This window comes from Astyanax mexicanus, chromosome 17, assembly GCF_023375975.1.
Source record: "Astyanax mexicanus isolate ESR-SI-001 chromosome 17, AstMex3_surface, whole genome shotgun sequence".
Classification (NCBI taxonomy): Eukaryota; Metazoa; Chordata; class Actinopteri; order Characiformes; family Acestrorhamphidae; genus Astyanax; species Astyanax mexicanus.
This window is the reverse complement of record NC_064424.1, coordinates 6,964,948-6,990,538: the sequence shown is the minus strand read 5'-3', so window position 1 is coordinate 6,990,538 and position 25,591 is coordinate 6,964,948. Positions and strand designations below refer to the sequence as shown.

At 35.5% G+C, this 25,591-nt stretch overlaps 3 protein-coding genes across 7 annotated transcripts in view; 1 reads left to right on the top strand and 2 right to left on the bottom strand.

Annotated features, from left to right (window-relative positions):
• polq (polymerase (DNA directed), theta) overlaps positions 1 to 5,365 on the top strand; it is a 37,700-nt gene extending 32,335 nt beyond the window's left edge. Inside the window, exons 27-32 of the mRNA XM_022676009.2 lie at positions 960 to 1,144; positions 1,240 to 1,351; positions 2,569 to 2,693; positions 3,300 to 3,441; positions 3,623 to 3,732; positions 5,047 to 5,365. Coding sequence (XP_022531730.2) covers positions 960 to 1,144; positions 1,240 to 1,351; positions 2,569 to 2,693; positions 3,300 to 3,441; positions 3,623 to 3,732; positions 5,047 to 5,160 — 788 coding nt within the window. The 3' untranslated portion in view covers positions 5,161 to 5,365. The remainder of the gene's footprint in view (positions 1 to 959; positions 1,145 to 1,239; positions 1,352 to 2,568; positions 2,694 to 3,299; positions 3,442 to 3,622; positions 3,733 to 5,046) is intronic.
• Positions 5,366 to 5,402: 37 nt separating this feature from the next.
• birc2 (baculoviral IAP repeat containing 2) lies at positions 5,403 to 20,796 on the bottom strand. 3 transcript variants are annotated; one of them, XM_049466710.1, is made up of 9 exons: positions 20,727 to 20,796; positions 12,167 to 13,985; positions 10,821 to 10,920; positions 10,634 to 10,712; positions 9,329 to 9,377; positions 8,196 to 8,438; positions 7,466 to 7,720; positions 6,616 to 6,657; positions 5,403 to 6,444 (listed from the first exon to the last, which is right to left on the bottom strand). In XM_049466710.1, exons 2-9 carry the CDS (start codon positions 13,092 to 13,094, stop codon positions 6,251 to 6,253), a joined length of 1,890 nt encoding a protein of 629 aa, XP_049322667.1. In that variant the 5' UTR covers positions 13,095 to 13,985; positions 20,727 to 20,796; the 3' UTR covers positions 5,403 to 6,250. The 3 variants fall into 3 exon arrangements, with proteins under 3 accessions (XP_049322667.1, XP_049322666.1, XP_049322668.1); XM_049466709.1 differs by lacking the exon at positions 20,727 to 20,796 and adding an exon at positions 16,780 to 16,897; XM_049466711.1 differs by lacking the exons at positions 6,616 to 6,657; positions 20,727 to 20,796 and adding an exon at positions 16,780 to 16,898.
• Positions 20,797 to 22,955: 2,159 nt separating this feature from the next.
• cfap300 (cilia and flagella associated protein 300) overlaps positions 22,956 to 25,591 on the bottom strand; it is a 38,387-nt gene continuing 35,751 nt past the window's right edge. For all 3 annotated transcript variants that reach the window (XM_049466713.1, XM_049466714.1, XM_049466712.1), the window contains one exon: positions 22,956 to 24,163. In XM_049466713.1, the coding sequence (XP_049322670.1) occupies positions 24,023 to 24,163 (141 nt within the window). In that variant the 3' untranslated portion in view covers positions 22,956 to 24,022. The remainder of the gene's footprint in view (positions 24,164 to 25,591) is intronic.

Sequence of the window (25,591 nt, the reverse complement as noted above, 5' to 3'; positions counted from 1 at the left end):
TATAGAGAGCTAGGAAAAATATTAGGTAATAATAACTCAAAGTGTTGGCATGCAGAAGCAGATTCTTAAACATTAATATTTAAAAACTCTTTTGTTTTTACGAACAGTACAGTGATTTTTTTCTGTAGTTTGCATATTATTACAATATAGTTTTTGCTGACCACCAGCCAATTAAACAGCACTATTTACACTCTATTTAATTAAATGTAAAGTTAGGTCAGTGTCCTGTTTAGGCTTTTTAGAACAAATGATATCCTCTCTATACTTTTATCCGAAAGAACCCATAGTTCTGGTTCTGTGTGTCACAGATATTGTAAAATACGGATAAATTGCTGTAGGAAGGAACTTTACACATCATTTTAACTCATGACGTTTCTAAGTGACACATACTGAGCTTACTGAAAGCATCACCACAGGACAGTGTGTGAATCTGTGTTTGTTCATCTTATTTACAGAATGTATGAGTGCTTTAGGGTTAGTGCTGAAGATAAAACTAAACTAGCTAATTTAATATTTAAGTGTATTATTTAAGTATTATAAGTAATCTAAGTATTATAATTTAATTTAAATTATCTAAATATTATAATATAAGTGTATTATTTTGCTTTTACTGCTCTGGTTTAACTATTTAACTATTCAAATACTTTAAAAAAAATTTTGTACTAGTTCGTAATGTGATTTCTGTATGAAAAATAAAATACAGTAAAATACAGCTACAAAATTGTTGTTGTGTCATTAGGATTTTTATCTTAAAATATAAAGTTGGGTTCCCTACGATAAGAAAAGTAAATTCATTAGATTTAATTTTGAATTTGGTATCAATATTCAGACATGAATTTGGGCTCCTGTGGGTTAAAAAGCCTGTTGTTAATATGATCAGAACATTTATCATGACACAATAAATTATTGTCATATTTCCAGCTCTATCTGACCAGTGTGTATATTTCTTCATACTTTAGGAGGACTGATTCTAGCTGCTGACTACTCTCAGCTGGAGCTCCGTATTCTGGCTCACCTGTCGTGTGATAAAAGGCTTCTTCAGGTGCTGAACAGCGGAGAAGACGTCTTTAAAAGCATCGCTGCCGAGTGGAAAATGGTGGACCCTGCTGCAGTTGATGATTCCACACGACAACAGGCCAAACAGGTCAGACTGTTACCATTTATTTTTCTCAGATTCACACTGATGTTGATGTATAAACAGTAATGGCTGATTCGAATCTACTTATCTTATTTCCACAGATCTGTTATGGCATTATTTATGGCATGGGGGCGAAGTCACTCGGGGAGCAAATGGGCATTGATGAAAACGACGCTGCCTGTTATATTGAATCATTCAAAGCCAGATACACAGGTAAATAACTCTTTTCTTTAGGTCTGTACGTAATCCTAATTACACAAACTTCAACGTACTACTATCCTATGCCTTGACTTTTGCCATATCCCATAGAATCAAAAGAATATTGTCCTAAATGTGTTTTAGAGTCGCTTCATAGTCTGATAATATGCACAGTTCTTGCCAGCCAACAGTGGCCACAGTCTGGTGTGGGTGGTAATTGCTCAAAGGTGTCCAAAGTATTCCCATTCATTACGCTGTAGATAGAAGTATAGATACTAGGGTTTAAAAGACTTCTGTAGAAGTTTAAGTATCAACTATTTAAGTATCAAGCTTTTTTTTTCCTCTTTAAGTAAAAGTGTAAAAGTACTGATTTCAAAACTGCTTAAAGTATAAAAATAAAAGTAATGTAAGGTGCACTACCAACACTCCCCAGTCCCCCAAACACATTTTTCCCTGTCATAATGATTATAATGTTATATTAAAATGTTAAAGGAGTCAAATTGACTTTGGTTGTAGTAAAACATGATAAAAAATACTTACCTTTGTAGAATAGCCATCCTCTGCTCTCCTACAGCTTTCTGAGATACAGTATTTGTGTGCTTTTTGCCCAGCACTCTGTACAACGGCCGCATCGGGCATATTTAGCCCCGATAAATCGATTTTTCCACCGTTATCCAGGATAAAAGTAGTTCCACACCTGCTTGGTAGAAACCGGAGAGCCCTGACATTTAAAACAGAGGCATTAAGAACTTTAAAAGTGCACAAGAAGCTTATTAAAAAACACTGTTTATGTCCCATAACGCTAGCTTTCAGCTCTGGGTGCCGCCATCATTGTACTGATGATAACATAGCTATGTAAACAGTGGTTTTTAATAAGCTTTTTGTGCACTTTTAAAGTTATTAATGCCTCGAGTTAAATGATAGGGCCCTAAAATAATAATTACTCCAGTAAAGTATAGAAAACCAACATTTCTACTTAAGTACTTCATTATTAGACACCTCTGGGTATGTCCTATCATTCATCTGACACATCTAACTTTCAGGCCACTCTGGCCAGCATTCAGTCTCACTAATCTCACACAAGATAACATCTGACAATTTATATAGGTCTGGGCATCCCCAAGTCGTCATTTGAGTTAACACTTTAGTTGACATACTGCTATCCCATTACTTTTTTTGGCATGCCAGCTTTTTATTCCGTTTCATTACTTTTTTATTCTCATCTCTCAAAGGTATACAGGCTTTTCTTCGTGAAACTGTCAAAAACTGCAGCAAAAATGGCTTCGTCAAGACTTTACTGGGCAGGAAGAGGTTTCTCCCCGGGATCAAGGACTCAAATGTCTACATAAAGTCTCATGTAAGTTTTTAGGAAACACAAAAGACATCATGCAGTTGTTATGGCTATTTTAATCCTAATTGAAATATTTAAATCAATATTTGAAGTATTGACTGAAAAGACAGAAAACAGTTTAACAGCCACAAATTTTAGAGCATTTCTAGCTAGCTTTGTGGATTTAGCCATTTTGCTGATTAAAATGCAGATTAAAAAACTCTTTTCAATTCAATAATAAGACTCAACATCTCAAATATTTATAGCCTATATAAATATGAAGTAAACATCTCATCATTTACAGATTAGGGACGAACCCTGAATGGTGGTAATTAGCTCAGTGAAGGTAGTCTAGTCTCGATAAGAATAAAATTAAAATAGATTAAAATTGCGTTAGTCACATTTTGATTAGGAATAATAAATGGGCTCACTCTTGACATAGGTCATTATCCTAGGGTCAAAATCAAACCTACACCCTCAGTTGAGAGATGAATTGGCAAAAAAGTCAATTTTTGCAAAGAAAAGGAAGATGACTGTATTGGATGTCCCCAGAATACACATACAAGTATTGTAAATAAATAAATGTTTTTCATTTATTTTTTTTTTACTAATTAGACCTCTTAATCTTCTCAGGCTGAGCGACAGGCAGTGAATACAACAGTCCAGGGCTCGGCTGCAGACATCGTGAAATTGGCCACAGTCAATATCCAGCACAGACTGGAGGCAACTTTCCCAGGAGTTCCACAATCACATCAGCATAATCCCAGCGAGACAGGTAATACCTGACCCACAGTACAGGCTGATTTTATGACCAACGATAAAGACAGAAAAAGATTTACTCTCAGGTTTTCAACATCCGTAAACATTTATAGTCTTATAGTGTGGGCTAGACACGAGTTGATGTCCATTTTATTTTATAGTTGTTTAATAAACACTGATTTTGTTGGTATTTTCAGCTGATCATGGACGGTACAGGTCTCGCTCCAGACCGTTTCGAGGGGCTTTCTTCATCCTTCAACTACATGATGAGCTCATCTACGAGGTTGCAGAAGAAGACATCATCCAGGTAGAGCAGATATTTCTTTTTGAAATTACATGAAAGTAAATGACTGTTTTAATGGACTTGGGGTGTAGTAAAACATGAGCTCCCCTCGGTTCTCTCCCTAGTACAGCTGATGCCTCCAACAGGCTTACAATGCTAGTGATAGGGGCATAGCATTCATCATGCTTACTATTTTTAACCATTTTACAGTTAATAATGTAAAAAAAAAGCTATTTCTCTGCCCTTATATCTAGCATTATGAAATGTATTTTGGAATGCTGAGGGTAAATAGAGGTGGGCTATTTAACAAACATTTGTCATCGTTATCCAGTTTCACCTTTTAAAGTTTCAATATGTACATACATGTGTGCATCCTTTATGTTAGCATGGATGTTAAGCAGTTCATCCATTAGAAGGCAGTTCAGTCAAAACAATTCTACAAATAAAAATTCTCATTTTAATTTAATAGTTTACCCATAAAGCTTTTAAACCCTGACCGATAAATATCAGGGTTAATTATTATTATATATATTTTTGTCATCAGATCCCACTGTTCCGACTAGTTCAAAGCATAACTTCTCGTTCATGCAGATTTTATAAATGTAATAGTATCGTAGTCATAGTGTGAAATAAAAATAAAATAGTAAAGTGTTTTTAAATTTTTAAAAAATGTAATATCACTTTGCTTAAAGTAGGACAATATATTGCTAAATATGTATACGTAAGCCCTGTAGTGTGATGAAAATCATATCGCTAAGTTCTTGCCAATACTTACCACAGATCCTACTGTTCTTGAGTTTCTCTTTTTATTTTTAAACACTGGCCCTTTTCAACTCTTCAAAAATATAGCTCTTCTCACCTGATCATTAATATATAGGTCTCCAGCCATATCTTATTCACACCTGTACTTTGTGCTGGCCGCTTGTGATAACACCACCCAGCATGCACATTAATGCCAAGAGTGAAGAGGGTTTTTAACAGTTTTACAAAAATTTGTTAAAAAAATAAATAAATAAATAAAATAATAATCACAATACAGTATATTGCAATATATAATGTTGTAACCCCTGAATGGAGATGTACATACTTTGGACAGGTCCTTACCAATATACAGCCCTCGTCGTGATGGTGGATTCAGACCTGATAATGTACTTACTACCAAAGACGCAGCGTAAAAGTTGTTTTGTCTTTTATAATGCCATTATTTGTCTTTTACTTTAACTATTGGTTACACAGCTTACTTTCACCATATATGAGCCTCCAAATGAGTGATGGGTCTGATTGCTACAAAAAAAAAAAAAATAATAATAATAAAATAATAATCTCTCTCCTTGGCAGGTTGCACAAATCGTGAAGTGGGAAATGGAATCTGCCATGAAACTCTATGTGAAGCTCAGAGCAAAGGTTAAAGTGGGTCCAAGCTGGGGAAATCTTCAAGACTTGGACATCTGAAGCGCGCACACACACACACACTGCCTCACTCTACTAAGACGGTGTTTTATCAAAAGACTGTACAGGTACTGTGTGAGTACACTAATGAAATGCACTTTCCTTCCTACCATTTTTAACTACCAGAATGAAATGTCAACGTTTTTAAAAAATGATTATTTATGGACATCAAGTATCTTTGTATTGTAATAATAAACAGTTAATTATTTACAGCTTTATTTTACTTAACAGCAAAACACCAGAAATTCTATTTAAATCAGTTTAATGATGAACAGTGTACAGTTTATTTATTTGGATATTGTGAAACATTTTTGCACTTCCAGGTTGGAAAAAGCGATAACACAATCTCTAATGTATTGACTGGAATACAATTATGTGGCTTTTCTAAAACATTTTTGCACTTTCTTTTTAAATTTATTACAGGTATTTGTTTTTTACAAGCCAAAATGAGATGTCATATTTATACATCCTGTTCAATTCCAGCAACGTTTGATTATTTTCTCTGCATTTATCAGGTACTTTATATATGCAGGAGAAAGCTGGTGAAAAATTGACTTGGGTTGTGGTGAAACATGACCGTGAGTACTAGCTTTTGTCGAATAGCCTACCTTCATTCAACACCAGCGTTGTGAAATACAGCCCTCCCAACAGGCTCCTAATTCTTGTGATGGGGGCACAGAGTTACTTTGCAAAGAAAAAACTATTTTAACCTAATTACAAGCTCATTGTAGCTCCAGGCTTCATTGTTAGAATCTTATATTTATTTTTACACCATTAACCTGCTCAAAGTTAGAGATTTTTTTGCACTAGTATTGTAAGCCTGTTGGGAGCATCGACTAAAAGCTCTTTACTGCAAAATGCTGGGGAGAGATCTATTTAACAAATTTTTGTACTTATCATGTTTCACTACAACCACACGTCCATTTCACACCAGATTTCTCCTTTTTACATTTAACAGCATCTTTTAAGCTAGAAGAAACTAATCTACAATCCTCCTTTAAATCACTCGAGAAGAAATTTGCATGCCACAGCAAGGAGAAAAGTGCACACAGCACTCTTAATACACGTTTTTAGAAGACTGCAGTATTTAGCACTAAGAGAGAAAGGTGCGGACAGTGCCTTTAACCAAGCCTCTACATATGGGACACTTGCGCAGAGAAGGAGCACATTCTTTACAGACCACCAGGTGCCCACAGGGAATGAAGACAATGTTGACCTCTTTATCCATGCAAACTTTACATGTGCGTTCCTCTTGAAGTCTCCTTAGCTGTTCCTCCATAGGAAGGTCTGTTAAATGTTAAGAAAGACAGAAAACATTAATTAAATTACGGCCACTTCATTAATTAATGCTGACTCTTTCAGGGCGGGATCTATATCTGATTGCCTTAGTGTGATGCTACAAACTTAAGAAAAGAATGAAAAGATAAACAAAACAAAACCTCTCGTGTTTGAGTATACCTGAAAGATCTTGACTCGGTGATGCGGCTTCATTTGTCTGGGCTGAAATTGCAGTGAAAAGAACATAAGAAGATGGATTGTCAGTATTATGTGGTAAAGTAAGCTTGTTGTGGATTTCTCCCTGCACACTTTAAAAAACGTTAAGTGTTCTTTAAGCATCACCTCTATTCATTTAAGGGAATCCCATTTAGGTGATCCTACCCCCTAAAGCCATGATGCCAAAGTTGACAATCATGGTTTTTAAGACAAAAGGCCCAATCCCATTTCTAATTTTTACTCCTACTCATTGGAACAGAGATATAAGAGGAAGTTCAGCAACTTAGCTGCTGGTAAATTAGCTATGGTATGTATTCAGAAAGAGGGGGCAGGTCGTGCATCAGTTAATTATTAATATTTAATTCCTCTTTGATGCAAAGCTAAAATTAGTTTTTATTTGCTTTGTTTAATGTTTCTGTTCCACCTTAAATGCTGCAGCCTTTACCATTTCATGCACCGTTTAAGGTGGAATGAGAAAGTTATCTAGATATCTACTGAGAGTGACTACTAGCGATTGTTTATCATTGTTATTAAGAAAACAGCCATAAAACATTGAAACTACGTTAGTATAGTGATTATGGTCATTCTTAACAAGGAAAAATATACAAATTTGTGGGTTTCTTTGGTCTCTTGTGACTTCTATAGTCCTATGTTTAGAATGAGTTTCTGATAAACCTGTTTAAAGGGTCATATAGCACCAATACATCCCTCCTATTACTCCAGGGGCAAAATGGGATTGGGCCAAAGACTAACATGAAACACTGAAAATTCACAGACATTATAGACCAATAAAAAAGAGAATAAAATAAATTACCCATTAGCTCTCTCAAAAGATACACGTCATTCTTCTGAATCCAGTTTCGGAAGACCTCAGCGGCCGCGTTTCCTTTCGACAAGACCAGATCAATCAGCTGACCCGTCTGCTGCTTGACGGAGGTGCAGTTGCTTATGGTGTCGTACTCTTTTTGGGAAATCACGTTTTCCTCTAGGAGATGGTCCATCAGACTCTGGACACTTTTTAACCGCTGGGTTAAGGCGGTATGATGCTTTTTCAGAAAGGTAAATCCATCTGCAAACAAAATATTTAAATGTTAATTAATGTAACTGAGCTTCTACACACATGGTTCATACACTTTTTAACCAATAAATTTCCATGATTTCTTTCCACAACAAATTTTCATGACCATACGATTTTTAAAACATCACTGCAAACATGGACAATACAACCAAAAATCAGCTAAAACTATAATTAGAATTGATTATAGTAGGTCTAAAATGAACCAGGCACACAATCTTTAATAATAAAATGTGTTACAGATCCTCAGAGTTCCATTGTGTAGGGCTAAATTACTGAATTTACTCGTATTTGTTTGGTCAAAAAAAAAAAAAAAAAAAAAAAAAAAATATATATATATATATATATATATATATATATATATATATATATATATATATATATATATATATATATATATATATATATATATATATATATATGTGTACATACATTTTCACATCACCCCCCCCCCCAACCATAACCTTACCTGACGCCATTTCCTCTGCGATCAGTTCTCTCTCCTCCTCTCGTTTCTCATCCTCAGCACTCAGCAGGTCGGACACCAGCTCCTGCACTGTTTTATAGTTTTCTCCACTGGTGAGAATTTTACTCTGGACAGTCTGCTTCACTAAACTTCGGTCAAAGCCCATTTCTAGAGCTGACTTTACCACAGGGGTGTTCATCATTACGGCATCTTCTGAACGTTCTTCTCCTGGACCCAAATGTACCACTGCGCAAGCATTAATAAAAAATAAAAAATAAAAATTAGAACATGTAATGGATTGGGGCATCACCACAGATTCATGAAAGAATATTTCCATTATATTACAATTCCGAGAACTGCAAGTTACATTATTATTATTAATGTTTATTGTTTTTCATGACACAATAAATGTATGTATTGTACACATACACTTGGCTGTGATCCTCACACACTTCCACACAACTTCAAAGTCAGAAAAAGACCTCGAAAAAGGCTTTGAATTAATTAATGTATTTATTTTTTGGGGATTTACTATAAAATGTAACTACTGCCACTAACCACAAGTAAGAAAATTACTAAAAATGAAACATCTTGTTTAACTACTCTAGCAGGCTCTAGTCACATTGAGTGACAGAAAAAAATAAACTTGTGTATCTGACATTATGGCATGTTTTGAAACTGCTGGTCTAGTGGATTTAAGGTGGAATTTAAGGAACGGAATACTCTGTGGGGAAAAATGCTAATTCTAACTTGTTCACTAAATAAATCTAAAAATATTTAAACCCACCCCTAGTAACGGCATGTTAGGCCTCTAGGGTTTAACAAAAGCATATCAAATTAAGTGATATGAAGTGTCTTAATATATTTGAAAGAAACACAGCACAAATACAACACTTAATAATTTGCTGATTGCTGAATATCCAATTAACCTAGGCACTTCTTTATAGTCTCGTAATATCACTCACACCGTATGCTACAATCAAAAAGGCAGACTACAAATAATTCAACACAGGTTTGATAGATATTTCTGTGCTGTATTATTACAAATATATTAAAAGAGCATGCAGAAACATTAACTTTGATGTACAGGTGCACTTTAAATTGCTTTTGGGACAAAAATATTAAAAAATACTCACCAGGTGGGTCAACAAATTCTCTTGAGTTGTTATCTCCATTGGTCAACAGCTGTTGGGGAAAAAGATTACTGTTGAGATTTCTTGTAACTTGACATTAAAGAATAAAACATGTTTTCATTCTGTGGTTTCATTATTCACTGGGGCTGGCCCAAACTGCATTTTACGGGACTTGATTACTCATTTGTGAGTCTGAAAACAGTACCTAAATATTCATATAAAAAACCCTTAAACACAATAATATTTACAATAAATCAGTCTCAACTATGTCATACACTTTTCTGGCAACAGTATATTGTGTATACTGTATATTTAGGCTAATGAATACTATTTTATTATTTATCTATTTTTTTGTGCATTAATTTCATGAACTACTGTCAAGTCAAATTTATTTCTAGAGCACATAAAAATAAAAAAAGTGCTGTACAATACAGAATACTGGCCACCCATATTCTCTTACCTCACCTGTACTGCCTACCACATGAGCCATTCAACAATTTTCTATCTAAACGCTGCAAATGTCTGCATTTTTTTTTGCTATGCCAATTCACAGATTGAAAAAAGAACTAGGAATTATTCAGATTACCCAGGCCAGCCCAATCATAAAGCTCTGGAAAAGAATGAGACCACTTAATTAACAAATTAAAAACCTCTGTAATATAATCAAGAGGAAGATGTATGATCACAAGCCATCAAACCAAACTGAACTGCTTCAATTTTTGCACCAGGAGCAGCATAAACGTATCCAAAAGCAGTGTGTAAGACTGGTGGAGGAGAACATGATGCCAAGATGGATGAAAACTATGATTAAAAACCAGGGTTATTCCACCAAATATTCAAATTTTCTGCAAAAAATGTCCAGTTTCTAGAATAAAACAACAATGTTCCTTTTTCTTTAAACATAAACTTATAAATAGCAAAAACAGAGAAACTGATTCAGAAACTGAAGTGGTCTCAATTTTCTTCCAGAGGGGTGGCCTAACAACAGCAGGGGGCGCCAATACCATAATTTGTCAAGTTTCAATATTATAAGCCTAAAAGCCAACAAAGAAGAGTGAATGAATCATTAGTTTTAGCAGAAAAGCTTAAGTAGAAGGTGGATGTAGAAAGTTAAAGGAAAACAAAGCCCCTGAAAAGGATGCATCAAAATAAAATTTCAACACATTTTTCCCAGACATACACCAGTGCACAGTGTGTAGGCTTCTCCTAGATCCAATCACATATTGTATATATATTTAACAGTAGCCCCCAGAGAATTGGTGGGCTTATTTGGGGGTTAAAAGACCAGTTCGCCCCTGTTGTACATACCTGCTCAAATAATCTCGGGAATCTTGCTTGAATCTGATGTACAAACTCCTGTCCTTTCTCTTGCAAAAGATACTCGCACCTGTAACACAAGGGTAACAATAGAGTTTGTAACTTAATCTCAATACAAAATAAGAAATTCTAGAACTGAAAAGCGCATCAGGAAACATGTCTCAGCCTGGTTATTCACCTTGGAAACCATTTGGCATGTTCCACCCACGGATCATCACCAGACTCCCAACATCTGAGTCCTCCGTCACAGCAGAAGCACTTCACGTCATCGTTGCGGCCTGCCAAAAAAAACAATAAGCCAATTAGACATCATGCAGACGCCATCAAACTGATGACAGAAACACACTTTAATCTCATGAGTAGGGCTGGGTATCGAAATTCGCACTGATTAAAATGTCTCGGTACTACAACGCCAATAAGGTTTATTCTTTCATTTACAATGACATATCCATTAATAAAAGCTTAAGAAAAATGTTTGATATTTGCACTTAATTAAATAAAACAATACCTTAAACATAGCTTTCATTGACATATTAAGCAACCAGTTATTACTTTAAGAAGCACAGCCTAGTACAATATAATTTTTTAAAAATCTAAAATAGTTTAATTAATGTTATCATCATCATTTCAGAAATGATTGTGAATGCTGTTGTTTTTGTTCTTAATAAAGCACTTAAAACAAGATCCAGAAATATGGTAGCCTCTCACAGTGACAAAGTGTGAGAATGAGATTACTCACAACAGCTGTTAAACAAATACGTTAAATGAAAATAATTCTCTCTCTTTTTTTTTACAATTAAAGAAAAAGGTATCGAAAAAGAATTTTGGGCATAGTTATCAAATTCAAAATTCTAATTTAAAAGTATCGTATTGGTAACTGGATGGATGGGAAAAATAAAAAAATCAACCAGTGTGCCAACAGTTATGCTTACTAGGCAATGGAGATTCAGTAAAACACATAAATAAGGTTGATTAAAAAAAACTTGGATTACAGGCTTAATTACTGCATCAAGAATAATTGTGAAACACTGGGGAATCAACTAAGTCACCAGAATTAAAGGAACGGTTGCATTTAATGACAGAAACTGCTTCTTATGAAATATGTTAGCTGGAATGTCATGACAAGACATAACTAGAAATACAACCTGGCAAAACCAGTGGCAGCAGATAAACCTACAAGTAATACAAGCAGATCTCCTCCTGACTCATTTGATTTACTTACTTACTATTATTATTATTATTTTTATTATTATTATTATTATATTTTAGTTCCTTGTCACATCTGATTGTATAGATATACTGACAAATATACTTATGCTCTTGAATCCTCAATGTAATTTTCTTTAAATGTACCTGTTGATTTGCTCTGTTTCTGTTGTAAAGTTTTTGAAGGGAGTGTAATAAAAACTTTAATTACAAAAAAAAATAAAGTATCATATCAGTACTGATTTTTTTTTTTTTTTTTAACCATACCTAGACCTACTCATGAGACTTAATTTTCTTAATTGCCCGAAACAATCTTACCAACATAGTAAAAGCCAGCCTTGGCCAGCTGGTCAGGTCGTACTGGTATTCTTGCTGGCCAGTTTACAAATGTAAGCAGCCTCTCATCACACTGTTGCATCGCTGAGTTGGACACATTGGCCAGTCCACTACCAGCAGCAATGGACACGTTATCTCTCACGAAGCGGCAGTTGGGGTAATGCTTCTGATGCTCAGATACGGCCCTGTCTCCAGGCTCCCAGTTGCTGAGCTGCCCTCCACAACTGAAGCAAGCCACACGATCACCCTGGCCAAGGTAGTAGAAGCCAGCCTTTGCGAGCTCAGCAGGAGTGACTGTGGTGACTGTCCAGTTCTGGAAGGAGTCCAGGCGGTCCTGCTCCCAGCGCATGGTTGGCTTATGACAGGCTGGAGGACGCTGATGAGACATATCCTCTACCCCACGAGATGAGAGGGGGCTGGAGGGGGCAAGGTTATTGAATCCCATGTTGAGGTAACCTGCTTGCTCGTCTGTCTGGCCTGAAGTTGAGGCACCTGCAGAAGTTGCGCTGGCTGTGGTGGGGGCAGGGGCAGGGGCATTTATTTGTAGGACAGCCACATTACGAAGGGGAGAGAAGGCCGAATGGGAGGAGGACAGGAGGTTGGCTGTGGATGGTAAGCTCTGGATGAAGCTGCAGTTGGGAGACAGCTGCTTGTGCCTCTCTGCAGGACATTCTCCAGACTGCCAGTTTTCGGCGTTCACGCTGCAGCGGAAACACTGAACACGATCACCTACACCTGTGTAATAAAAGCCAGCGCGGGCCAGGCTTCTCTCCGTCACAGCCGCGGTGGAGGGGAACTTTGCGAATGTGGAAAAGCGAAAGAGTTCGCTTGTATTATCGTACTGAAGGTCAGCCGGTGCACTGTTCCTGCACAGGCTTCTTAGAAAAGGACTATTTTGAAGGATTTCCATTTTTTGACAAGAAGAAGGGATGTCCTTCAGGGAGAAAGGCTTTACTCATCCCACCCAGGATCGATGCGGATAACAACATGTTGTGAGAAGGCTAAAAGATAAGATGACATTAAAAGACATTCGTGCATTCTGACAGAGATGACTTAACTCAATATGACATAAAAAAGAATAAGTTAAAACCCTGGTGATGGTGCATCAGTGTAACTAAAAGGCTGAACTATAAATGATGTTAAAACAATGGTGACCAAAGAAATCATGTCCAGTCTTATCCACAATGGGCGCTGCAGTAGTGAAGTTATCGTTCCATGCCCAGTTTCTACTCTTCCTCACGCAAAAGCTGTGGTCTACACTTAAACTGGCCCTTTGCAGATACGACTAGACCAATGTCCAAAGAAAAATAACCACCTGTGACTAAACTAACTCACGAGATCAGGAAACTCCAAACAAGCATTAACCCTGATGGTCAGGATCTACCCAGGCCTAATCCACAGGAACACTAAATCAGAACAGAACCTGTCAAACTTCAACAAAACATAACTGATCTGATCCACCGTAAATAATGTGAACGAACAATGTGAATGACTGACAATATGCCCTGTCTGCATTCATCCAGGATCACTGACAAACACAAAATAGCCATACCGCAACAATCTAATCTTTAAATGAGGCATGATGTATTAATGGCAATATTTAAAATTTAAAAATAAAATATTAGTCATTAGCAGCATGTTTCCTGGATGTGACAAGTTAAGCCTTTCCCCCTGTGGGACATCCCTCAGGTTGGTGTTTAGGTCTCCATGATTGAATATTAAACTCAATTATAAAATGAAATTTTTAGCTTTAAAAGAAAAAGGTTTCGCTTGATTGGAGATTTCTCTTGGCTTCGGTTACCTGGGGAAAATAAACAGAAGACAAACGTGTAAGAAAAAGGTTATTTTATGTTTTTTTTTAAATGTCAACTTTTAATTCCTTCACGATTTAGAAAAGTTTTTACCCATTACTTATCATGTTTTACTAAAATAGCCCACCTCAGTTCTCCCCCAGCATTCCCAATTACGATGCTAGCACAGCCCACTCAAAGAAACCACTATTTTGGAAATACATTAATTTCCAGCAGTTTATCTTGCAATCTGTTCCTCTATCCTACCTATTCGTTTGTGCTCGTCAGTCATCTTATCTTGACATGCTGGTGCGCAAAGAACTACCTCATCTGTGTATAAACATTTTATTTATATAAACAACCTGAGCAAATACAAAGATCTTAATACCTCGTTTTAAATGTCAGGGCCCTCAGAATTCTACCAATGAAGTTTGGAGCTACTTTGAGCTTTTTATTGGTGTAAAAATAGTGATCACTTTCCATGAGCAATGCTATGTCCCTATGACTAGTAGCATTATAAGCTACTTCTTTTTATGTTTCATTACACTCATAGTCCATTTCACAGCAGATCTCTCTATTAAGGTGAACACAGTACTAACTGACTGAACTTGTTTAAGAACTTGTTGAACACAAACAAGAGCTGTGAAGGTTTTGTGCTAGATGGTCTTAAACCTTTATGGTCTGTCTTAAAAATTAACAAATGCCTACAAATTAACTAAGAAAAACATCTAATCTAGAATAAAAAGACATGCACAGAGGAACTAGTAAAGTTGCTGCCTTCACAGCTACTCTCACAATCTAATCAGAATCTTTGCTGAGACAAGTACAGGATGTACCAAAAGAGCTGCAAGTTCCAGTAAGCTAAACAAATACGCGGGAAAAAACTGAACAGTTTTAAAAAGTATCACCAGTTTATAGGAAAGAAGGAAGTAAGAGTATAGGGTTAAGAATGAAACCTTCATGTAAAACTGAACAAATTGCTCACTTCATTCTACTACTTTCAGCTGATTTTCCCCTCTACATTCTAAATTACAGAGGCTCCAAAACAGGGTAGTTGTAGATTAAAGATGATTGCACAAATTGATAACCACTTTCACATTACTCTGCTGACAGATCAGGCCTATCACACAGAAATCATATGATTTTAGTCTTATGCACTGTCCAAGCCATTTGGCCTGTCAGGTGACCCATGTAATCACAGCAACATTTTTTTTTATTGTAGTGAATAATATTCTGTAAAATACAGCAAACAACTCCTGCTCAGGAAAACAAGCATAATTAAAAGAGCACAGATAAATAATACAGAAATGTAATATTTGTGCCAAACCTCCAATCCATTTTATTAAGGTCTGTAATACTCAAGACAATCCCGATACAAAACTTTCCCAGTACTAAAAGACAAACACTATATTACATTTGTAGTTTGTAGTAAGTGATAAAGCACTTATATACGAAGTGTAACTGCAAATTCTTCCTCTTGTTTTCCCCCACCCCCAGATGTGAGTAATTGGTATGTAATGCATTCCATTTCAAAACTGTTTTCGGACTTTCCCGGTTCCAAGAAGGAAATTGTCAGACTTAGGAAATTCTACTAAAATGTACAATCCAAGATGACTTCACCACATATTTACAGCAGTAAAAGCAGTATTATTATACAGCTTCCTTATATTTTATATGTATGTATCTCATTAAATCTGTTCCAGGATTTACATAGAATACGTCCACACAGCCCAAAGTGTGGCCCAAATACCAAAACCTTTAACTTTAACATATTTAACATCTTCCCCTTACATTATTTTTTTTCTTTTTATACTATACGTAGTTTTAAAACCAGTGCTGTTACATATTCACTTTAAAAGTAAAAAGCTTAAGTTAATACTTTGACTTCTACAGAAGTTTTTACAAACCCTATTGTCCATATTTCTACCTATAGAGTAATGAATGTCAATACTTTTCACAACGTTGGCAATGACATGGCTGAAATACATAGGAATGAAGCTCAACAGGATAAGGGAAGAGGAAATGGAGGGGAAGATAAGGTTAGCTGAATCATTTGGCTTTGCTAATATGGTTTTATGCAGACTATAAATGATAAGGACTGGGTGCAGTTAGATTGTAACTTATATTATATTCATTCACATTCACCAACCATGAAAATCCAGTACTGACCAAGCCAAACATAAAACCCCACCCAACACTAATCTACTGCTGTAACCTAGTAACAAGTGAGTGGGTGACATTAATGACTACCCTTTACGTACAAGGCTTCCTACCTACCTTTTTCCCCCTGCAATGGAAAAACTGACTATTCAATATTGTTAGTAAGCTAGCCACGTTATTAGTTTTAAGTGTCCAAAAGATACAACCACTTCTTTTACACAATCTGCTAACGCTAGCTATGTGAGCTAACGTTAGCTAGTTGTAGGCCTCCAACCGTAACTACCAGTTCTACAAGATGTGATAATGAACTAGTTAGGTAACCTAACCGTCTAAAACTGCTTACACGGCCAGCTATAACGTTACACATTCAAACACAATGCTCAACTGTTAGCTAACGTTCACTTAATGTCTATTTAGTTATACACAGACATTTACTTATAAAGAACTGAACTAAACTGAACTCAGCTCAGCTCAGCTGGCACCCACCCAACAGCAGACTCCATTTTCCAGAGCTTTCATAACGCTAGCTAAAACTCGCGGAAGCAAGCTATAAAAATATAAATTTAACAGCGAATACAGTATTAAATTAACCCAAAATAAGGACTGTACTCATCCTCAAAGGTTTAGTAATTGGATTAAACTCACAACAGCGCGCAGATTAACCCAGTTTTGATGTTATTTCGTGAAATTCGCCGCTGGAGAGAAAGGAGCACAGAGAGAGAAAATGTCTAATGGGTCCTTGTCTCGCGAAAGCTGAACCACAGATCCTCTACAGCGGAGAACACCCACTTAATACTATGTTCAGAGTTCATGTCGAGCTATGGAGCAAAGTACAGCAGAGCACAATCATAATTATACACGTTTGTGTACAGGACATACAGGGGTTAGTCTCCTCCTGCAGAAGAATTACAGCAGATCTCGCAGAGTGACTTGTAAAAAGAATAAAATTAAAACTTCCTCTGATGTAATAGCATTAAACTGCATAGACATGAGCTAGAACAACAGCTATGGATAACAGCTTGATTACTATTAAGAAAAAAAATCTAAATTTTAACTACTAAGCACGGTATATTATTCATATATTATTTACATTATATTATAACAAAACCATTAATTATTAGTTTTACAAACCTACCTGGCCTACCTAATATTTAAATAGTCATATTTATTAATATAAATACACAGCTCTGGAATGAATTATTAGACCACTTGAGTAAAATGAATGCAATTTGTAATCTATAAACTACTAATGACATTTCTCCCAAATTCCAAATAAAAATATTGACATTTACAGCATTTATTTGCAGAAAATGAGAAATGGTCAAATTAACAAAAAAAAAAACAGAGCTTTTAGACCTCAAATAATGCAAAGAAAACAAGTTCATAATAATTTAGAAACAACATTACGAAAGTTTTATCAAAGGAAGAGTTCAGAATCAATAATTGGTCGAATAACCCACATTCTCACATTTTTCAGCATGCTCTCCACCAGTCTTTCACACTGCTTTTGGGTGACCTTAGGGCACTCCTTGCGCAAAAATTCAAGCAGTTCAGCTTTGTTTGATGGCATGCCACCACTTGATTACATTCCAGAGGTTTTCAATGAGGTTCAGGTCTGGAGATTGTGCTGTCCATGTCCATGCTGTCTTGATCTGGTGGTCCTTTCTCTACACCTTAATTGATCTAGCTGTGTGGAATTTAGCGTTGTCTTGCTGGAAACAAAACAGTCCTCAGAGTTGGGAAACACTGCCAAAGCAAAAGGAAGCATGTTTTCTTCCAGGCTTGATTCACCCCATAGGAAAGAAAAATTAAAAAGGAGATTTCCTTAAAGTCTCTGTTGTTTCTCCTAGACAGATATGAGATTAGAAGGAAACCCAAGAGAGATTTTACTTTAAATCTCCTGCTGCTCAGATGTTTCTCCTGAGACAAAGACTTCCATAATCTCACATGCATTTCCTCCTGAGTTTTACTACAGATCTCAATAAAGTCTCACATTGTGCTCAGATTTGATAAAAAAATAGCAGTAATAGTTTACTAAATACAGAAAAGCTTCAATAAAAGTAGACCATGAAAAGAAGAAGCTTCTGAAATGAATAGACTATACCTAAACAACTCAGAACATGATTTACACAATTTAGCATAAAAAATCTGATTTCAGAAAATCTCATGTCTCATTTTTGTGTAAATTTATTTCTCCTAGGCAATTTTAGGAGAAACATCTGTGACAAAGTTGATATCTAAATGAGACAAGGGAGAATCACAAATATGTCTCCTGAGACATCATAGAGCAACATTTAAGCAATAAAAATTTCCTCTGGGACGCGTCATTTGCAAAGACCAAACTGTTCGATTCAAGCCTTGCTGAAGCATCTTCAGATGATCATCGATTCTCCACCAAATTTCACAGTGGGTGCATCTCCATCTAAACATTTGATGGCCAGGGGTTGAGCAAAGCTAAAAATTGGACTCATTAGAGAAGATGATCTTACTCCGGTCCTCTATAGTGCAATTCTTATGATCTTTTGCAAATTTCAGCCTGGCTCTTCTTTGCTTTTCATTGAAGAAGGTCCTTTTTCTATTAAGTCTTGTGGAGAGCATGGCAAGATGCATGAAAGCTGTGATGAAAAATCCCACAGGGCAATTCCACAAAATAATGATTTCAGCGATTGATAATCAGAAAAACTGATTATTTTGATGTGGTCTGATGCAGGACCTGCTTGTGAAGCCTTCAGCTGCCTCACTCTCACGAGTCTATAATGTAACCTAATCGTCATGTAGTGAAGGCACAGACACAAGTCATAAAAGAAAAATAACCAACATGCATCAAACCATAAAAAAGTCTAAAAAGCCTAATCTCTCTCTGAACATAGAGAGATAGTTGTGGACTTCAGGAGAACTTGCACAAAGCAAACTCCTCTGTCCATCAACAGTTCTGATGTGGAGAGGGTGAGCAGCACCAAGATCCTGGGTGTGCATGTCACTGGCAGGAGATCCCACCCACCCACTACACAGCTTCTTCAGCCTGCTGCCATCAGAGAGGAGACTGGTGAGTCTCTGGGCTAGAACCAGCAGACTGAGGAACAGCTCCATCCACCAGGCTGTGAGAATGCTAAACTCTCTCCCTGCTACGCCCCCCCCCAATCACACACTAACCCTGCGTTCACACTGGAAAGCGACAAAGCGACAGGCGACCATTCATTTCCTATGGCAGGGCGCGATTTGTCGCCGCGACACGCGAGAGGCGACAAGCGACAAAGCGACAGAGCGACAAGCGACACGGAGATGAATTTTTCTCAACTTTATGCAAATGAGTTATGACGCGGAGAAGCGACATTCTAACCCGATTGGCTCCTAGCTTTTCTTTGGACCAATCACAAACAAGGCGGTTCAACGTCCTCAAGCTCCTGCTCTCTGAATTTCTAGTTTCTTTCCCGGTTCTTTCTGTTGAACGGGGTGGACCCACATCAGTCTGTGGGAACGGCTGCGTTTCCAGCGCAGTTAAATCACAGAAACGCACAAGAGTCCAGCAAGTTTGGGAGTTATAGCTGGAGAATAAAGTGGCCAAGTGATTCCTTTTTTGTGCCTTTTTTCTTGTCGGAGGCTGGACCATGATAAACGCGGGCGTTGAGCTTGACACGCCCACAAGCGACAAACGCTGGGCGACACAAGCGACTCGTCGCGTTCCAGTGTGAACGCAGGGTTACTCAGCATCCTCAAGTATCATGTCTTTTATAAATATTATTTGATTTCCTGTACTTGCTGTAACCTTTCAAGGAAAGTAACTTAATTTAAATTGTCTGTATGCCTGTATATATGCAGTACTGACAATAAATCTTCTTGACTTGACTTGAACCAGCCAATCAGCTCACAGTAGCAGTAATGCTACCATCTCTGTTGTACAAAAATCGTTTACTGTAGAAGAATGGAAATATAGAGCTAGATTTCCTTTGTTTTTTCCACACAGAAATACTCTATTCTGTGTCTAGAATCAAAAAATTATTGTAGATCGTTAATTACTGTTTTAAATTTTATTTTTTTTAGTTTAGCTTAATTCACCCCATTCATTGAGAACTCATTCGCGGGCGCCCCCTAGTGGTTTGCAGTCGTTAATCTGATAAAAAGTGGAAAGGTTCTTTTTCTGTTCGTGTTACCACCATATTTTTTGTGGTGGTTTTATTATTAACTATATTCATTTAACGTATTTATTGGTTGACTTTGAACTTATTTATAACTTGACTAAATGTATTTATTTAAAATTACCTAAAAGCACTGTCTACATGTTTTGTGTGTGTATATATATATATATATATATATATATATATATATATATATATATATATACATGTATATATATATATATATACATGTATATATATATATATATATATATATATATATATATATACATGTATATATATATATATATATATATATATATATATATATATATATATATATATATATATATATATATATAAGCACATAGTACTACAAATGAAATAAAGCTGTGAGAATGCAAGAACATTAAATGTGAAACGTTCAACTATAATAGAAAAAAATAAGAATAAAAAAAAATAAGAAGCCCTACTTACTCAGTGTTAGGAATTTGTTCCTCTTTACTCAGGCAATGTAAGCTCCACTGATACTTGAACAAAACGAATCTACGAAGCGTAGAAAGAAACCACATTAAAAAAGCAATGACTTACTCAGCCAATGAACGAGGGGGCGTTTTTATTCCAAGCGTTAGGTACTTTCCACTTTAAATACCACGCGTATTTGTCTACTTCCTTCTTTACAAGAAGAACATTTTGTCTTATGTAGCTTATGACTCCAGGTGTTTAACCCTCTATAGCCTGAAAGAACATCATAAAAACAGCCAAAATTTTAAATGTACAATTTTTTTTTTTTTTACAGAAGTCGTATATGATGCTTAATGAATCTGAGAGTATCTGTAGCTCTGCAACAATGCACAGCTTTTATTTAGGAGGACTTTCAGGTGAAGATGCCTTTTTTATCCATTTATATATATATATATATATACACATTAAACATTTTACTTAATATGAAGACAGTAAATAAAAGAAATTACACAAGAAACAATCCATTACATACATGGAGGCATTCAATAATAAACAACAAAAAACATAGCTGGTATATATAAATATAAATATCCCTGTGAAATATTAAATAGATGAATCATTCTTTAAGGTGTGTACTTTTGTTTTGCTCAACAGTTCACAACACGTTTGGAAATTCAGTTAACCCTCTATAGAACAGTGTTTAAATTGTATTTAATTGTTTATTTATCTTTAATATAATGTTACAAGGCATATCAACATCCAATACAGTTTTGGGGGCTTCCTTGCTCTATTTCATCCAGAAATATAAAAAATATATAAAAGCAATTTTGCATTTAAAGTAAAATGTTCACCTTTTAATGGAGTAAACAAACTGCATTAAGCATCTGTTTATGCTTTTGTGTGAATAATAAAGGAAGTATTAATATTTATCCTAATATACTGTGTGTTTATCCACCCAGGAATACTGTTAGTATTTGTAATAGTCAGTTTGTCATTTATATTTACACCCATGTCTGAAAGTGTTGGCACTTGAAGTATTTCTCTCTGAAAATTATTATATTTGTTATACACACTTGATTAAACTCACCTGTGACGTTGTTCCAATACACACAAATTATAAATAATTATAACACACAAATTATAACACACAGAAAATAAATATGTTTATAACAAAATGTGTATATAAATAATAATTTTTCAACTTTCAAACATGACTGTATGTGGATCTAAAATTTTAACCAGTCACAATTAGAACAGTGTAGATACCCTAAAAAATTATCATTTCTTCTTGAAAATTATCGGTTAGAGAGAAATATATTTCATATTTTATGTCGTCGGCGGTAAGGGATATGTTGTCCTACTAATATAACCAATCATGATTAATTTATTCATTAATCTAATATATATATTATAAAAACCTTATATATATATTATAAAAACCTTACGCATATATATGTATATCTTTATACACACAAAAAATAAAACAAAACCTTCTTTTGGGAAATGGTGGGGAAATCCCCCATCATTGCCACAGTTCATCAAGTGGCCTGTAAAATTTTCTGTAACATGTAAACCTTCATGTTTTCGTGGGAAAGTGAAACAGAGATGTTTTATTTCACTGTGAGGATTTACTTTCACATTAGATTTTAGGCAGTGTCTTATTCTTATGTCTCAGTCCAGACCTTAAGCATTATTTAAATGATTGTGTTAACTAAAATTCACAACTTTTGCCCATAATTGTCTTCTAACTTTAGCTTAAAACTTTCCGTTTAAACACACAGTCAAATATTAGGGCATTGTTATTACAAAACATGAGGATTAAAAGCTAAAAATAATTTATAGGCCAGTGTTTCAGTAACTGTTTACTGTTTGTAAGGATCTTATTTTTGAGAGCAGTTTGTTTATTTCCTGAAAATGTTATTTAACTAATTTCAGTCAAATAAACAATGACGTTGAGACCGTATACATGTGCGTCGGAAAGTTAATTTCTTTCAGTAATACAATTCAAAAAGTGAAACTCATGTATTATACACACACAGTAATCTATGTGTATTTAATGTTGATGATTATGACTTACAGCTAATAAAAACCTAAAAGTCAGTATTTAACAGAAAATTTTAGAGCATGTTCTGCTGACGAGCTTTATGTAAACAAGGATTTAATTTTTAAGCAAGGCTTGGTACACTGTCAACACTGCCAAAAGTACCAATTCCTGGTTTATTAACCATAGTATCAAAAATGTTAAAATTAAAGCTGAACATTTTATTTAAAAACATTTCATAATTATATGTTTGGCATCTAATTCAATTTAATTAACCAAATTTAATTTCAAAGCAATGTAAAGTACTAATACCAATTATAATTAAAAGACAATAATATGATTTAATGCTAAATTAGAGAAATTTGGCATCACCTACTGGTACATTTCTATAATCAGAAAGACAACATATTTGTCCAGAAGATGGAGCTAGAGCCAAATATTTTGACAAACTAATTTTACTTTCACGGAAGATTCTCTGTTAATATGCAGATATGTTTTATCAAATAAATGTATAAAATATGCAGGTGATGCCAGATTTCGGACTGAAGTATATACATGTTTTTCAGACAAAAAAAGCAGCTGATATCATAAACTAAGAAAATAAAATAGAAAACAATAAAAGGACATGCAACGTTTGTAAGCCATTTCTCATGAACAATAAGAAATAATAACAAACAATAAAATATAGAACAAACAAAAGAACACAACACCATAAGAAAAGTGTATAATTATGGAAACATTTCTGCTTCAATACTAACCTCAAATACAACAAAACCTTTTAATGTACATATTTTAATAGGAATTTAGTAATACCAGAATAACAGTTGAACATATTGCAATCTCCCATCTCCAATCTTTTTTTAAAGATTAATGACATGCGATAGAAACCACTGGTAACCCTTTACAATAAGGTTCACAAATATCAGTACTTATGACAGTAATATAAACATTATTAAATGGCAAAATAATGTCTCAAGCAATTATTAATTGGCACTAGTTAACACATTATTAAACAGTACTAAGTTTTAATGCTTAGGAATGTTGATAATAATGCATTAAGACATAAGTTTAAAACATTGCTATGATTAATAATGTCTTAACTAGAGCTAATTAATAATTAATTAGTTGAGACATCAGTATTGTTAATTAATGTACTGTAACTATTAAGCCTCATCAAACCATAAGTTTTTAAATTTATATGATAAAATTGAATAACCAATTTTAAAAAATATCTGAAGAATTATCATATTGAAAACAAACTTACATATTATTTAACACTCTGTGAAAAAAGACTGACACCATAACTGTGGTACAGCACATACACATGCCTTTTAAACGGGTCGATGCACAGATAGGCGAAGGTCTGCTCGCTGTCTTGCCCACACGGGTAGCACAAGCCGTGCTCATCCTATACAGAGGAGAATTATGAAGAAATTAGGATGAGTATATGGTTAGAGACGTTTCCTTGTATTTATTTTTCTAAATGTTTGATATATAGAATTACAGTTAAAACTGCAGATAATTTTTGCTCATTCATTATTTCTTATAAAATCAATGGTAGTAAAAAATAGTTTATCCTGCTTATGTTGTATATGGAGGCACAGGGCTGTGTGGATTTGATTGCATTCAGCGACAAGAGCATTAGTGTGGTCAAGATGCTGGATGATCAATTAATTCCCATCCATCTCCAACCAACAAAGTAAAGTGAAGGAACTCCATCATTCCAGAGAACACAGTTCCACCACCCCACAACTCAGTGCTAATCAGGAGTACTCTAACTCACGCTTGACATTAGGAATGGTGCCCATAGGTTAATGTTTATCTGCCCCAGAGAGACCTACTCTTAATAGGTCTTAGTTTATCGAGTAAGTGAAACAAAATGTAGCTGAATGAGCTCAATGCATTAATTTATAGGGGTGTCCACACATTTGGATATTTTGGGCAATTTCCCAGACAGAGATTAAGATTAGTCTTAAACTACACAGCATTTTGAACAGCGATTTTCAATTGACTGGAAAATATAGTCTACATCAGGGGTTCTCAACCTTTTCTACCTTACGGCCCACCTATTTCCAACTTGAAAGCCTCAAGGCCCCCCTAATAATAATAATAATAATAATAATAATAAAAACAATAATAATACAATATTATATAAAAAACAGAGTATAATAAGCTCTTGCTACCAAAACTTCACCCTGAAACTGTGATTTAGACTTTCCAAATATAGTACATGAACTTCTTACTGGAAACATGCTCTAATATTGTGCTTCTTTTGTATTTTTACCTTAAAATATACATATAAAAGTAGCATGGTTTGACAGGGTAGCACAACTCGATAGAACACCTGATGACTCGGCTCCCTGTGTGGGCATATCTGTGTGGGGGTATCCGTTTTTTTTTTTATTCAAATGCAGCAACAGGTGTAGTCAATCATAAGTTTAAGATTTTTAATCAACCTCACTGTGATCTATAGTTCTATAAATCAGTTTTCAGCTTCTTGTATGTGCCTCTCTCACACAGCTGAACTTTTTGCCGGAGGGCGGGGCTGCGCTCATGCAGCGGCTCTCTCTATTGAAATGAATAGGATGCGCTGTTGCTGGTGGACAGGGAGAGGCAGCGTATTTCTTTGCGGGCCACAAAATATCATTCTGCAGGCCGCTAATGGCCCGCGAGTTTAAGACCCCTGATTTAAAATGCTCACTACAGAGTACTGTCTCCCTCTAAGGATGAGCCTGAGGACTCCTAGAGGGTGCTTCGCGGCCCCCTGGTGGTCCGTGGCCCCCCGGATGAGAAACCCTGGTCTACATCATGACTTAATCCCTGTCTGGGAAATATA

What these genes read in the sequence shown, in the direction of transcription:
- birc2 (XM_049466710.1), bottom strand. Translation starts at nt 13,094, where the DNA reads ATGGAAATCCTTCAAAATAGTCCTTTTCTAAGAAGCCTGTGCAGGAAC. An exon ending in CGCAGAGGAAATGGCGTCAG is followed by an intron (nt 7,721 to 8,195) that starts GTAAGGTTATGG and finishes TTTTGTTTGCAG; the next exon opens with ATGGATTTACCTTTCTGAAA. An exon ending in TCTTTTGAGAGAGCTAATGG is followed by an intron (nt 6,658 to 7,465) that starts GTAATTTATTTT and finishes CTGCAATTTCAG; the next exon opens with CCCAGACAAATGAAGCCGCA.